This window comes from Nerophis lumbriciformis, linkage group LG33 (assembly GCF_033978685.3).
Source record: "Nerophis lumbriciformis linkage group LG33, RoL_Nlum_v2.1, whole genome shotgun sequence".
Lineage (NCBI taxonomy): Eukaryota > Metazoa > Chordata > Actinopteri > Syngnathiformes > Syngnathidae > Nerophis > Nerophis lumbriciformis.
The window spans coordinates 24,282,409-24,298,183 of NC_084580.2; the positions used below are offsets into that span (position 1 = coordinate 24,282,409).

General features: G+C 35.5%; 1 protein-coding gene across 1 annotated transcript in view; it reads left to right on the plus strand.

The window, feature by feature from the left end:
• Positions 1–15,492, plus strand: part of LOC133575609 (uncharacterized) — a 29,172-nt gene extending 13,680 nt beyond the window's left edge. The window contains exons 2-4 of the mRNA XM_061928300.2: positions 856–1,654; positions 6,595–6,740; positions 11,407–15,492. Of these exons, the coding sequence (XP_061784284.2) occupies positions 856–1,654; positions 6,595–6,740; positions 11,407–12,377 (1,916 nt within the window). The 3' untranslated portion in view covers positions 12,378–15,492. The remainder of the gene's footprint in view (positions 1–855; positions 1,655–6,594; positions 6,741–11,406) is intronic.
• Positions 15,493–15,775: the final 283 nt, after the last annotated feature.

Consider the following 15,775-nt stretch of genomic DNA (forward strand, 5'->3'; position numbering starts at 1 on the left):
GATGGTGAAATCCCTAAATTCCTTGCAATAGCTGGTTGAGAAAGGTTGTTCTTAAACTGTTCAACAATTTGCTCACGCATTTGTTGACAAAGGGGTGTACCTCGCCCCATCCTTTCTTGTGAAAGACTGAGCGTTTTTTGGGAAAGCTGTTTTTATACCCAATCATGGCACCCACCTGTTCCCAATTAGCCCGCACACCCGTGGGATGTTCCAAATAAGTGTTTGATGAGCATTCCTCAACTTTATCAGTATTTATTGCCACCTTTCCCAACTTCTTTGTCACGTGTTGCTGCCATCAAATTCTAAAGTTAATGATTATTTGCAAAAAATATGTTAAATATTCAGTTGAATATGGGTTGAAAATGATTCGCCAATCATTGTATTCCGTTTATATTTACATCTAACACCATTTCCCAACTCATATGGAAAAATTGAAAATGAGATAAAATTGTTTAACGAGATATTCGTACAAGCGGCCCTCTGACATGAGTCATGTCTGAAAAATATTTTCCCTAATATGAAACATGTAAATTTATACACCTCGAACTTTCATTATTGTGCAGGAAGTTGGCTTTTCACCATCTATGGTTTGTAATATCATCAAAAGGCTCAGAGAATCTGGAGAAATCACTGCACGTAAGTGGCAAGGCTGAAAACCAACCTTCAATCCCTCAGGCGGTACTGCATCAAAAAGCGACATCGGTGTGTAAAGGATATCACCACATTTTAACACCTTTATTTTCCTGTGTTTGTTTCTGTCTTACCATCAACTTTGACCATCAAAATAAAAGATAGCATGATGCTGCCTCCGCCTGTGCTTACTTTTTTCGTGTTTGTCTCCTTGTGTCCGTGCAGAACGTCTTCCGTGCCCCCGCATTAAAGAGGAAAAAGAGGAGCAACAGTCCCCCTGCTTTAAAGAAGAAACGTCTCCTCATATTAAAGAGGAAGAGAAGGTGTCACAGCCCCCCTACATTAAAGAGGAGGAGGAAGAACACAGCATCAGTCAGGAGGGAGACCATCTAGAAGGACCGGAGGAGTTCCCAGTGAAGAGTGAAGATGATGAGGTCAAAGGTGAAAGTGAGGAGAGGGAAGGGGCGGAGCCTCCAACACAACACATGACAACAGAAGCTGATGGAGGATCACAAGCGGACACGCTCTTAGCTCCACTATCAGATAGCGACGACGCAACGTCGCACATCGACGCAAACACGGACTCACACTTGAGAACGCACACCAGAGGAAAACCGTTCGGTTGTTCCGTTTGCGGCGCACAATTCCCTCAGAAGACAACCATGCTGGCGCACGCCAGGACGCACACGGGGGAGAAACCTTTCCGTTGCTCGGTCTGCGGCAAGCGCTTCGCTCAACGGGCGCACATGCTCTCCCACGCCAGGACGCACACGGGGGAGAAACCTTTCAGTTGCTCGGTGTGCGGCGGCGCGTTCGCGCAGACGTCCTCTTTGAATCGGCACATGAGGACTCACACCGGAGAGAAACCCTTCAGCTGCTCGGACTGCGGCAAGAGCTTCTCCCAAAAGGTGAACATGCTCTCGCACATGCGAACGCACACGGGAGAAAAACCTTTTAGTTGCTCAGTGTGCAGCGTCGCATTTTCTTTCTTATCTTCTCTGGATCGACACATGGAGAGGCACTGATGGTCCACTCTTTGTTGGCTTTTACCGGGGAAATTTAGTCTCAATAATATATTTTGTCCGATGCTGTTTTTGATTATTTTCAACTAATTGTGGACAATTCTAAATGTTTGTGTGGCCTAAATGCGTCAATGTGTGCACAAACGGGACAAGCGGTAGAAAATTGATGGCTCAAGTTCAAATTCCAAATGAGCTAATAGTTGCAAAAAATAAAGTTTTCAAGTGTGAACATGAAATATCTTTTCTTTGCAGTCTATTCAATTGAATATAAGTTGAAAAGGATTTGTTGTATTCTCTTTTTATTTACCATTTACACAACCTGACAACTTCACTGCTTTTGTAGTAGAGTAGATATAGTAGAGTCTAGTACTGTTTAGTGGAGTAAATATAGTAGGGTAGCTAGAGTATATAGTAGTCTAGTATAGTGCAGTTCATTGAGTAGATAGTGGATTGTATAGTAGAGTCTAGTATAGCGGAGTTAATGAGTAGATAGTAGATTATAGAGCAGATATAGTAGAGTCTAGAAAAGTTTGGTCTAGTAGAGTGGAGTAGATATTGTAGAGTCTAATATAGTGGAGTAGATATATTAGAGTCTAGTATAGTGGAGTATATAGTAGAGTCTAGTTTACTGGAGTAAGTAAAGTATAGGGGAATGCATATAGTATAGACTAGTATAGTGGAGTGGATGTAGTAGAGTCTAGTATAGTGGAGTGTATATAGTAGAGTCTAGTATAGTGTAGTAGATATAGTAGAGTCTAGTATAGTGGAGTATATTGTAGGGTCTAGTTTACTGGAGTAAGTATAGTATAGTGGAATAAAGATAGTATAGACTAGTGGAGTAGATATAGTAGATCTAATATAGTAGATGTAGTATAGTGGAGTAGATATAGTAGAGTCTAGTATAGTAGAGTCTAGTATAGTGTAGTAGATATAGTAGCGTCTATTATAGTGGAGTATATAGTAGAGTCTAGTTTACTGGAGTAAGTATAGTATAGTGGAATAAATATAGTATAGACTAGTGGAGTAGATATAGTAGATCTAATATAGTAGATCTAGTATAGTGGAGTAGATATAGTAGAGTCTAGTATAGGGTAGTAGATATAGTAGAGTCTAGTGTAGTGGAGTAGATATAGTAGAGTCTAGTAAAGTGGAGTAGATATAGTGCAGTCTAGTATAGTGGAGTAGATATAGTAGAGTAGATCTAGTATAGTGGAGTAGATATAGTGTAGTCTAGTTTAGTGGAGTAGATATAGTAGAGTCTAGTGTAGTGGAGTAGATATAGTAGAGTATACATAGTATATATTGTAAAGTGGAGTAGATATAGTAGAGTCTAGTATAGTGGAGTAGATATAGTAGAGTAGATATAGTGGAGTAGATATAGTAGAGTCTAGTATAGTAGAGTAGATATAGTAGAGTCTAGTACATTGGAGTAGATATAGTAGAGTTTAGTACAGTGGAGTAGATATAGTAGAGTCTAGTATATTGAAGTAGATATAGTAGAGTCTAGTACAGTGGAGTAGATATAGTAGAGTCTAGTATATTGGAGAAGATATAGTAGAGTCTAGTACAGTGGAGTAGATATAGTAGAGTCTAGTACAGTGGAGTAGATATAGTAGAGTCTAGTACAGTGGAGTAGATATAGTAGCGTCTAGTATAGTGGAGTGGATATAGTAGAGTCCAGTATAGTGGAGTAGATATAGTAGAGTCTAGTACATTGGAGTAGATATAGTAGAGTTTAGTACAGTGGAGTAGATATAGTAGAGTCTGGTATATTGTAGTAGATATAGTAGAGTCTAGTACAGTGGAGTAGATATAGTAGAGTTTAGTACAGTGGAGTAGATATAGTAGCGTCTAGTATATTGGAGAAGATATAGTAGAGTCTAGTACAGTGGAGTAGATATAGTAGAGTCTAGTACAGTGGAGTAGATATAGTAGCGTCTAGTATAGTGGAGTAGATATAATAGAGTCCAGTATAGTGGAGTAGATATAGTAGAGTCTAGTACATTGGAGTAGATATAGTAGAGTTTAGTACAGTGGAGTAGATATAGTAGAGTCTAGTTTAGTGGAGTAGATATAGTAGAGTCTAGTACAGTGGAGTAGATATAGTAGAGTTTAGTACAGTGGAGTAGATACAGTAGCGTCTTGTATATTGAAGTAGATATAGTAGAGTTTAGTACAGTGGAGTAGATATAGTAGAGTCTAGTATATTGAAGTAGATATAGTAGAGTCTAGTACAGTGGAGTAGATATAGTAGCGTCTAGTATATTGGAGAAGATATAGTAGAGTCTACTACAATGGAGTAGATATAGTAGAGTCTAGTATATTGGAGAAGATATAGTAGAGTCTAGTACAGTGGAGTAGATATAGTAGAGTCTAGTACAGTGGAGTAGATATAGTAGAGTCTAGTTTAGTGGAGTAGATATAGTAGAGTCTAGTTTAGTGGAGTAGATATAGTATAGTCTAGTACAGTGGAGTAGATATAGTAGTGTCTAGTTTAGTGGAGTAGATGTAGTAGAGTCTAGTACAGTGGAGTAGATATAGTAGAGTCTAGTTTAGTGGAGTAGATATAGTAGAGTCTAGTTTAGTGGAGTAGATATAGTAGAGTCTAGTTTAGTGGAGTAGATGTAGTAGAGTCTAGTTTAGTGGAGTAGATATAGTAGAGTCTAGTTTAGTGGAGTAGATGTAGTAGCGTCTAGAAAACTCCTGCTTTCCAAGAAAAGTACAAAGCTTTTGTGTTTTTTGACTGACGACGAACATGTTTTCATTCTCTTTTGCATTGTTTCAATAAACTGCTTGTTTTTTTGTTGTTTTTTTACCACCTTCTGGCCTTTATTTTGAAGGGCAAATGGTACGAACCGTGTACTCGTGCATGTATTTGTGGCGGTCCTCATTTATACCTGTGTGAAGTTGACCTGAAATTCTTTGTACATCGTTGCGTTGTTCACAAATATCCATCCATCCATCCATCCATCCATCCATCCATTTTCTTCCGCTCATCCGAGGTCGGGTCGCGGGGGCAGCAGCCTAAGCAGGGAAGCCCAGACTTCCCTCTCCCCAGCCACTTCGTCCAGCTCCTCCCGGGGGATCCCGAGGCGTTCCCAGGCCAGCCGGGAGAGATAGTCTTCCCAACGTGTCCTGGGTCTTCCCCGTGTCCTCCTACCGGTCGGAGGTTCCCTAAACACCTCTCTAAGGAGGCGTTCGGGTGGCATCCTGACCAGATGCCCGAACCACCTCATCTGGCTCCTCTCCATGTGGAGGAGCAGCGGCTTTACTTTGAGCTCCTCCCGGATGACAGAGCTTCTCACCCTATCTCTAAGGGAGAGACCCGCCCCCCGGCGGAGGAAACTCATTTGTACCCGTGATCTTGTCCTTTCGGTCCTAACCCAAAGCTCATGACCATAGGTGAGGATGGGAACGTAGATCGACCGGTAAATTGAGAGCTTTGCCTTCCGGCTCAGCTCCTTCTTCACCACAACGGATCGATACATCGTCCGCATTACTGAAGACACCGCACCGATCCGCCTGTCGATCTCACCATCCACTCTTCCCTCACTCGTAAACAAGACTCCGAGGTACTTGAACTCCTCCACTTGGGGCAGGGTCTCCTCCCCAACCCGGAGATGGCACTCCACCCTCTTCCGGGCGAGAACCATGGACTCGGACTTGGAGGTGCTGATTCCCATCCCAGTCGCTTCACACTCGGCTGCGAACCGATCCAGTGAGAGCTGAAGATCCTGGCCAGATGAAGCCATCAGGACCACGTCATCTGCAAAAAGCAGAGACCTAATCCTGCAGCCACCAAACCGGATCCCCTCAACGCCATGACTGCGCCTACAAATTCTGTCCATAAAAGTTCCGAACAGAATGGGTGACAAAGGGCAGCCTTGGCGGAGTCCGACCCTCACTGGAAACGTGTCCGACTTACTGCCGGCAATGCGGACCAAGCTCTGACACTGATCATACAGGGAGCGGACTGCCACAATCAGACAGTCCGATACCCCATACTCTCTGAGGACTTCCAGAGGGACACGGTCAAATGCCTTCTCCAAGTCCACAAAGCACATGTAGACTGGTTGGGCAAACTCCCATATGCACCCTCAAGGACCCTGCCCAGAGTATAGAGCTGGTCCACAGTTCCACGACCAGGACGAAAACCACACTGTTCCTCCTGAATCCGAGATTGGACTATCCGGCGTAGCCTCCTCTTTAGTATACCTGAATAGACCTTACCGGGAAGGCTGGGGAGTGTGATCCCACGATAGTTGGAACACACCCTCCGGGTTCCCCTTCTTAAAGAGAGGAACCATAACCCCGGTCTGCCAATCCAGAGGTACCGCCCCCGATGTCCACGCGATGCTGCAGAGTCTTGTCCACCAAGACAGCCCCACAGCATCCAGAGCCTTAAGGAACTCCGGGCGCATCCTTGCCACCGAGGAGAAGAAAAAGAAGTTCAATAATAAAATAAAAAACCTGTGTGAAGGGACAAGCGGTAGAAAATGGATGCATTCACACAATAAATGGCAACATGACTAAAAGCTACCAGATGTCGCCTGCATTTCAAAGTATCATGCAGTAGCCACAAAACGCCAGCAGATGGCAGCACAGTATTGTAATGGCCAGAGTCTACAGCCGGCTTGTTTATCTCGCGAGATCTGAGAACGCCAGCGCGAGAACAGGAGGAATACAAGCCAAGATGGCGTTCGATGGAAACGACGATATTGTTCTCGTTCATTTTGCTTGTCCTTAACAAGCACCTTCGCGCACACATATACGTCCTTTAATAACGTAAACATCGTCCATAATTGTTTGTCGTCGGGACACATTAGTCAGTTTAATGCTAGCTTAGCTTGCGAGTTAGCTTAGCTTAGCTTGTTAGCTGCTAACAAAGCGAACCGGAAGTTGTTTAAACATCGCTAAACGGAGATCAAGTGTGCGTTTAAAGTGTTGTGATTGTGTGGAAAATGTGCGAAAGGACGATGGAAGAGAACGAGGGGGAACTTTCTAGAACCAAAGAGGAGAAGGAGCGACAACATCAACTCCTGGACGTTTATTATAAGAAACATCATCAAGTTGTGTTACACAGAACAGGTTTGTTGACTTCTTACTCTCACAACTTTAATATCTTTATATTTGATTAGTAACAGAAATGATTGTGATGTTCTTTACAAGTGTATGTTCACTTTTGATGATGATACAACCATTTTCAAACGGATTACAAATGCATGAACATATTACGTCATTTCCGGTTGTATCATTTGGGCATAACTATTAATAATGTTAATGCTAATTTACTGTTCGTATCTGGTGACATTTCTATCTACACTTCTGTTCAAATGTAATAATCACGTATTCTACTGTTGGTGGATACTTTAGTTTGGGGGTGATACTACAAACTGGTATCGGTCCGATACCAAGTAGTTACAGGGGCGGTATCGCTGGGTTGCATACGACTTAGAAGTTGGAATCTCTAGAAAATGGATGGATGGATAATGATAGTATAAAATATAAAAATAGAAACAGATAGTTTAAAAAATAATAATGATGATAATGCAAAATAAAATAATATAAACAGATAGTTAAAACAATTATAATAATACAAAATAATAGAATATAAACAGATAGTTAAAAAAAGATAATAATAACAAATAAAAGAATATAAACAGATAGTAAATTAATATTAACAAATATATCAATTTACAAAAATAATAATATAAAATATAAAAATAGAAACAGTTTAAAAAATAATAATGATAAAGATACAAAATAAAAGAATATAAACAGATAGTTAAAAAAATTATAATAATACAAAATAAAAGAATATAAACAGATAGTTAAAAAAAAGATAATGATAATAATACAAAATGAAATAATATAAACAGATAGATAAAAAAATATGATAATAATACAAAATAAAAGAATATAAACAGATAACAACAAATAAAAGAATATAAACAGATAATTAAATAATATTCACAAATTTACAAAAATAACCACAAAAGGGACAAGCGGTAGAAAATAAATGGATGGATGGAAAATGATGGTATAAAATATAAAAATAGAAACAGATAGTTTCAAAAATAATAATGATGATAATGCAAAATAAAATAATATAAACAGATAGTTAAAACAATTATAATAATACAAAATAATAGAATATAAACAGATAGTTAAAAAAAGATAATAATAACAAATAAAAGAATATAAACAGATAGTAAATTAATATTAACAAATAAATCAATTTACAAAAATAATAATATAAAATATAAAAATAGAAACAGTTTAAAAAATAATAATGATAAAGATACAAAATAAAAGAATATAAACAGATAGTTAAAAAAATTATAATAATACAAAATAAAAGAATATGAACAGATAGTTAAAAAAAAGATAATGATAATAATACAAAATAAAGGAATACAAACAGATGGTTAAAAAAAATAAAATAATACAAAATAAAAGAATATAAACAGATAGTTAAAAAAAGATAATGATAATGATACAAAATAAAATAATATAAACAGATAGATGAAAAATATGATAATAATACAAAATAAAATAATATAAACAGATAATTAAATAATATTAACAAATAAACACATTTACAAAAATTACCCCAAAAGGGACAAGCGGTAGAAAATGGATGGATGGATGGATGGATAATGATAGTATAAAATATAAAAATAGAAACAGATAGTTTAAAAAATAAAAATGATAATAATACAAAATAAAAGAATATCAACAGAAAGTTAAAGATTTGATAATAATACAAAATAAAAGAATATAAACAGATAATAACACATAAAAGAATATAAATGGATAATTAAATAATATTAACAAATAAATACATTTACAAAAATAACCCCAAAAGGGACAAGCGGTAGAAAATGGATGGATGGACAGATAATGATAATATAACCTATAAATATAGAAACAGATAGTTGAAAAAATAATAATGATAATAATACAAAATAAAAGAATATAAACAGATGATTAAAAAAATGATAATAATGCAAAATAAAATAATATAAACAGATAATTAAAAGTTGATAATGATCCAAAATAAAACAATATAAACAGATAGTTAAAAAAAAGATAATAATAACAAATAAAAGAATATAAACAGATAGTAAAATAATATTAAAAAATAAATCAATTCACAAAAATAATAATTATAATAATGTAACATTTTAAAATAGAAACAGTTTAAAAAACAATAATGATAATACAAAATAAAATAATAAAAAACAGATAGTTTAAAAAAAGAGATATTAATACAAAGTACAATAATAGAATATAAACAGTTAGTTAAAAAAAGATAATGATAATAATACAAAATAAAGGAATATAAACAGATGGTTAAAAAAAATGATAATAATACAAAATAAAAGAATATAAACAGATAGTTAAAAAAAGATAATGATAATAATACAAAATAAAATAATATAAACAGATAGATAAAAAATATGATAATAATACAAAATAAAAGAATATAAACAGATAACAACAAATAAAAGAATATAAACAGATAATTAAATAATATTAACAAATAAACACATTTACAAAAATAACCCCAAAAGGGACAAGCGGTAGAAAATGGATGGATGGACAGATAATGATAATATAAAATATAAATATAGAAACAGAAAGTTGAAAAAATAATAATGATAATAATACAAAATAAAAGACTATAAACAGATAATTAAAAAAATGATAATAATGCAAAATAAAATAATATAAACAGATAATTAAAAATGATAATGATTCAAAATAAAACAATATAAACAGATAGTTAAAAAAAGATAATAATAACAAATAAAAGAATATAAACAGATAGTAAAATAATATTAAAAAATAAATCAATTCACAAAAATAATAATTATAATAATATAAAATTTAAAAATAGAAACAGTTTAAAAAACAATAATGATAATAATACAAAATAAAATAATAAAAATCAGATATTTTAAAAAAGAGATATTAATACAAAGTAAAATAATAGAATATAAACAGATAGTTAAAAAAAAGATAATAATACAAAATAAAATAATATAAATAGATAGTTAAAAAAAGATAATAACAAATAAAAGAATATAAACAGATAGTAAAATAATATTAACATATAAATACATTTACAAAAAAATTAATGATGATATAAAATATAAAAATAGAAACAGATAATTTAAAAAATAATAATGATGATAATAATACAAAATAAAAGAATATAAACAGAGAGTTAAAAACATTATAATAATACAAAATAAAAGAATATAAACAGATGGTTAAAAAAGATAATAACAAATAAAATAATATAAACAGATAGTAAAATAATATTAACATATAAATACATTTACAAAAATAATAATGATAACATAAATAGAAACAGATAGTTTAAAAAGTAATAATGATAATACAAAATATAAGAATATAAACAGATAGTTAAAAAATGATAATAATACAAAATAAAAGAATATAAACAGATAGTTTAAAAAATGATAATAATAAAAAATAAAATGATATAAACGGATAGTTAAAAAAAACAAAAAACAAATAAAAGAATATAAGCAAGTAGTAAAATAATATTAACATATAAATACATTTACAAAAATAATAATAAAATAAAATATAAAAATATAAACAGATAGTTTAAAAAATAATAATGATATCAATACAAAATAAAAGAATATAAACAGATAGTTAAAAAAAGATAATGATAATAATACAAAATTAAGGAATATAAACAGATAGTTAAAAAAAGGTAGTAATACAAAATAAAATGATACAAATAAATAGTTAAAAAAAAGATAATAACAAATAAAAGAATATAAACCTATAGTAAAATAATTTTAACAAATAAATAAATGTACAACAATAATAATGATACAAAATATAAAAATAGAAACAGATAGTTTAAAAAATAATAATGATAATAATACAAAATAAAAGAATATACACATAAAATAATAGAATATAAATAGATAGTTAAAAAAAGAAGAAGATAATAATAACAAAGAAAAGATTCTAAACAGATAGTAAATAAATAAATAGAAAAAAACTATAGCCAAAGAGGGAGTAATCTTTGTTTAAACAGTACAATCACTAATCAGAGAAAAGCATTACCAGGAAATGGATATTACAGGAGAGCCCAACTTTGAAGCTATGGATGGAAATCACAATGGACATTTATAAAATGGAGAAGATAACGGCTTTTATTAATTATAAATTGGAGAAATGTACTTCATTTTACTTCATTTTTTTAATGCCCTATTTGTCCAATAAACCTTTGCATATTTTTTGTTTTTCCCCAAAAAATATTTCAAAGTGTAATATTTGATGTGAAGTAATTAAAGCCTTAAATACGTCAATAAATCATAACAACATTGATTTGATTCATTATTATGATTTGAGCAAACACAGTTAAAAAAAATCACACTAACATTATTGGGGATCCAAAAAGGGTCCCACTTATAAAAGTGTTAAAAATAAGTCATACTTTTTTTTTTTTTTTACTTTCAACAATTTAATGTCCGGATCAACTTTACATGTATTTATTGATTAATTTTTTGTATTATTTTCATGTTTTTTGTTCATTTTTTAATGCCCTTTTTGTCCAATAAAACTTTGCAAATTTTTTGTTTTCCCCCCAAAAATACTGGGAAAATTCTTATGTCACGCCCCGTAAGCCTGATTTTATTTTTTCTAATAAATACTCTCTCAAGCATTTTTTTCCCCATGTTTGTCTTCCTGTGACCTGCAGACGTCAGTGAAGAACATCTTCCACCCGAGCCACAGCCCGCCCACGTTAAAGAGGAAGAACACGAGTGGCAGCCCACTCGCGTTAAAGACGAAGCAGACGAGCCACGGCCCTTTTGTTTTAAAGAGGAGGAGCCACAGCCCCCTCACATCAAAGAGGAAGCGGTGGAACACAGCGTCAGTCAGGAGGGAGAGCATATTGAAGGACTGGTGGAGTTCCCAGTGACTGGTGTCCCTGTGAAGAGTGAAGGTGACGAGGTCAAAGGTGAACGTGAGGAGACGAAAGGGGCGGAGCCTCCAACACAACACATGACAACAGAAGCTGATGGAGACAAACTTTTAGCTCCACTATCAGATAGCGAGGACACAACCTCACACAATAATGCATTGGAAAAACCTTGCAGTTGCTCAGTGTGCGGCCACGCCTTTTCTCAAATGTCCTCTTTGCACCGACACATGAGGACGCACACGGGAGAAAAACCCTTCCGCTGCCCGGACTGCGGCAAAAGCTTCTCGCAGAAGGTGACCATGGAGTCGCACGCGAGGACACACACCGGGGAAAACCCCTTCCGCTGCGCCGTCTGCGGCAACGCCTTCACCCAGATGTCCTCGCTGCGGCTGCACGCCAAAACGCACACCGGCGAGAAACCCTTCCGCTGCTCGCACTGCGGCAAGCGCTTCACCCAGAGGGCGCACATGCTCTCGCACGTGAGGACGCACACCGGGGAGAGACCGTTCAGTTGCCCCGTGTGCGGCAAGGCGTTCGCTCAGACGTCCACTTTGAATCAACACCTGAAGACGCACACGGGGGAGAAACCTTTCAGTTGCTCCGACTGCGGCAAACGCTTCACCCAAAAGGTCACCATGCAAGCGCACAAGAGAACGCACACGGGGGAGAAACCGTTTAGTTGCTCGGTATGCGGTAAGGCATTTTCTTTCCTATCCTCCTTGGATCGACACATGGAGAGGCACTGATGGTCGGCCTCATGTGACACGGGTGTGGTTTTTCTTTTGTGTTTTGTATAAATCCATCATGCACAGAGTTATGACATGTTTTTAGTTTCACACTTCACCATGGTCAAAGTAGAGCGGACATAATCATACTCCTTTTTTTCTCCTCTCATAGAATTTGTTAATACATTTTCTATTCGGGAACTCTAACTAATGGTAGAATATGTCACATTTTTTAATGAGGTTTAAAATGTTTATCAGGATTCTTCTATTTTGAGTGTTGTTGCGTTTCGGACCAGTTGTTCCTCCCAGGGAATTCAAGTCACAATTCGCTCCCAAGTTCTTTCCGACACTTAAAGCTGAGTTGAAAAAACCACCAGAGACAGAATAGGTATTTTGTTGTATATTCTCAAAGCTTTGCCAATATACATTGATTGAGACCAGTCTAACCATAGAACATTCTATTGCGCCTCCCAAAAATGGTCTGTCTTCCCAACGCCAAAAACCTCTCTCTCCTTCCCCCTCCCTAGCCATAACACAAGCACAACGTCTCCCTAGCCATAATACATTCCAAAGAACTCAAGGTTAACACACACAGTTTGCTTGCTGACAGAGCATCAAGAGAAGAAATGATAAAACACCAGCTGTTTTCAAATATGACAAAGAAATGGAAGAAGTACCGTATTTTCCGCACTATAAGGCGCACCTAAAAACCACAAATTTTCTCAAAAGCTGACAGTGCGCCTTATAACCCGGTGCGCTTTATATATGGATAAATATTAAGATTCATTTTCATAAAGTTTCGGTCTCGTAACTACGGTAAACAGCCGCCATCTTTTTTCCCGGTAGAACAGGAAGCGCTTCTTCTTCTACGCAAGCAACCGCCAAGGTAAGCACCCGCCCCCATAGAACAGGAAGCGCTTCTTCTTCTACTGTAAGCAACCACCCGCCCGCGTAGAAGGAGAAAAAGCGCGCGGATATTACCGTACTTCATTTCCTTTGTGTGTTTACATCTGTAAAGACAACAAAATGGCTCCTACTAAACGACGGGGATCCGGTTCATGAAAAGACGCAATCTCTCCATCCGCACACGGATTACTATTTCACAGCAACTGATATTCCTGTGAACCGCACTGTGGATACAACGGGAGCACGTACGGTGAATATTCGCACCACAGGGAATGAGAAGTCATCCTTCACTGTGGTTCTAGCTTGCCATGCTAATGGCCAGAAACTTCCACCCATGGTGATATTCAAAAGGAAGACCTTGCCAAAAGAGACCTTTCCAGCCGGCGTCATCATAAAAAGCTAACTCGAAGGGATGGATGAAGAAAAGATGAGCGAGTGGTTAAGGTAAGTTTAAGTTTACGCGAAGAGGCCGGGTGGCTTTTTTCACGCAGCTTCGTCCATGTTGATATACGACTCCATGCGCGCCCACATCACGCTGGTTTTTAATATATTATTAAAGTTTGACTGACCTATCTGACTGTTTTTTTGACATTCCTTTAGCGCAGTTAGATGCGGCTTACAACACGGGGCGGCTTATAGGTGGACAAAGTTTTGAAATATGCCGTTCATTGAAGGCGCGGCTTATAACCCAGGGCGGCTTATGGTGCGGAAAATACGGTACAACTTAAATTCGGATATATGTAAATATCTGCCTCCGACAGTGTGAACTCTTATTCAAAGTGGATCACATTACTACATTGTTTATGTATTCGTTCCATAATTGTATTCCACTTACGGACATGCTAAAGGTTTCAAGTGTTGTACGCGCATACACATTTATATTTCTCCTCTTTTTTTGTCGGCAATAATTGTTGTATATTCTTGGCCCGCAGCTTATAGTTTGCTTTGTACATCATTTTAGATGTTCGCAAATGCCCCAAGTCATTGAATTTAAATATTTTGGATTCAATAAATAAAGTGTGTGTTATTCTAACTGACCTATTTTGTAACTCGGTTAGTGAACGAAGTGTACTTTTGTAGTTATTTCTGCACAACAACTTGGAAATGGTAACACTGGCGAGCAGTAGAGAATACGAACTGACTTTTGGTCCAGAATATATTTTGCTTTATTATTTAGTATTTCTTGCCGCCTTTTATTGTACGTTTTTAATGAGGCTTTGTCATTCAATGAGCTATTATCACACCCAACAACGTGGTTTCTTTTACTCTTTCAACGTCTACTCCGTCTGTTTGTATTTGTGTTGGACAGTTTGAACATGTTTGGTCCCAGTATTGACTCCTGGGGTACGCCGCAATTTGAATTTGAAGTTTGTTCATGCCACATCTCAATGGTTATACAATCTTAAAGGAGAATTGTGCCTATTGTTTGCATTATTTGTGTAAGACAAGAACACATGTGTTTTTGTTTATTTTTAGGATTTTATATATTATAGAAAACGCTTGCAAGATGCAACTAATGGAAGTCAGCCATGCAGCCTTCAAACTCTTCTAAGTACTTCTTCTTTCTTACTAAATTGTTTCTATTTTGACAGAAAAAAAAAGCATGGAGATGGCCTAAAAAAGATATTTTAACAAAAAGATTCTTGCAAAAAAAAATACTGAGTTTCTAGCCGCCTAGAACGGGCCTACTAATGTTACAAATGAGAATGCAAGAACGTCTTTATGTCTCTCGCAAGGATCGTGGAGGAGATGCAACATTTCAGACGTGTAGTGAAGTTCCCCAAGAGAGAACAAATGACATCAATCAATCAATCAATCAATGTTTATTTATATAGCCCTAAATCACAAGTGTCTCAAAGGGCTGCACAAGCCACAACGACATCCTCGGTACAAAGCCCACATAAGGGCAAGGAAAAACTCACCCCAGTGGGACGTCGATGTGAATGACTATGAGAAACCTTGGAGAGGACCGCATATATATATATATATATATATATATATATATATATATATATATATATGAACAAACACACAAAATATGCAATATTTTCCGCCAAAATATTTTGAATGCCCCTGTTGTCCAATAAAACTTTGCATATTTTGTGTTTTTTCCATAGAAAACAATTTTTACCCCCCAAAATATTTCAAAGTGCAATATTTGATGTGAAGCAATTAAAGCCTTAAATATTATTGGGGATCCAAAAAGGGTCCCACTCATAAAAGTGTTAAAAATAAGTCATACATTTTTTTTTTTTTTACTTTCAACAATTAAATGTCCGGATCAACTTTACAGCTATTTGTTGATTACATTTTTTTTAATGTTTTTTTGTTCATTTTTTAATGCCCTTTTTGTCCAATAAAACTTTGCATATTTTTTGTTTTTCCCCAAAAAATATTTCAAAGTGTAATATTTGATGTGAATTAATTCAAGCATTAAATATGTCAATAAATCATAACAACATTGATTTTGATTCATTATTATTTTTTCAGCAATGACAGTTTTAAAGAACAAT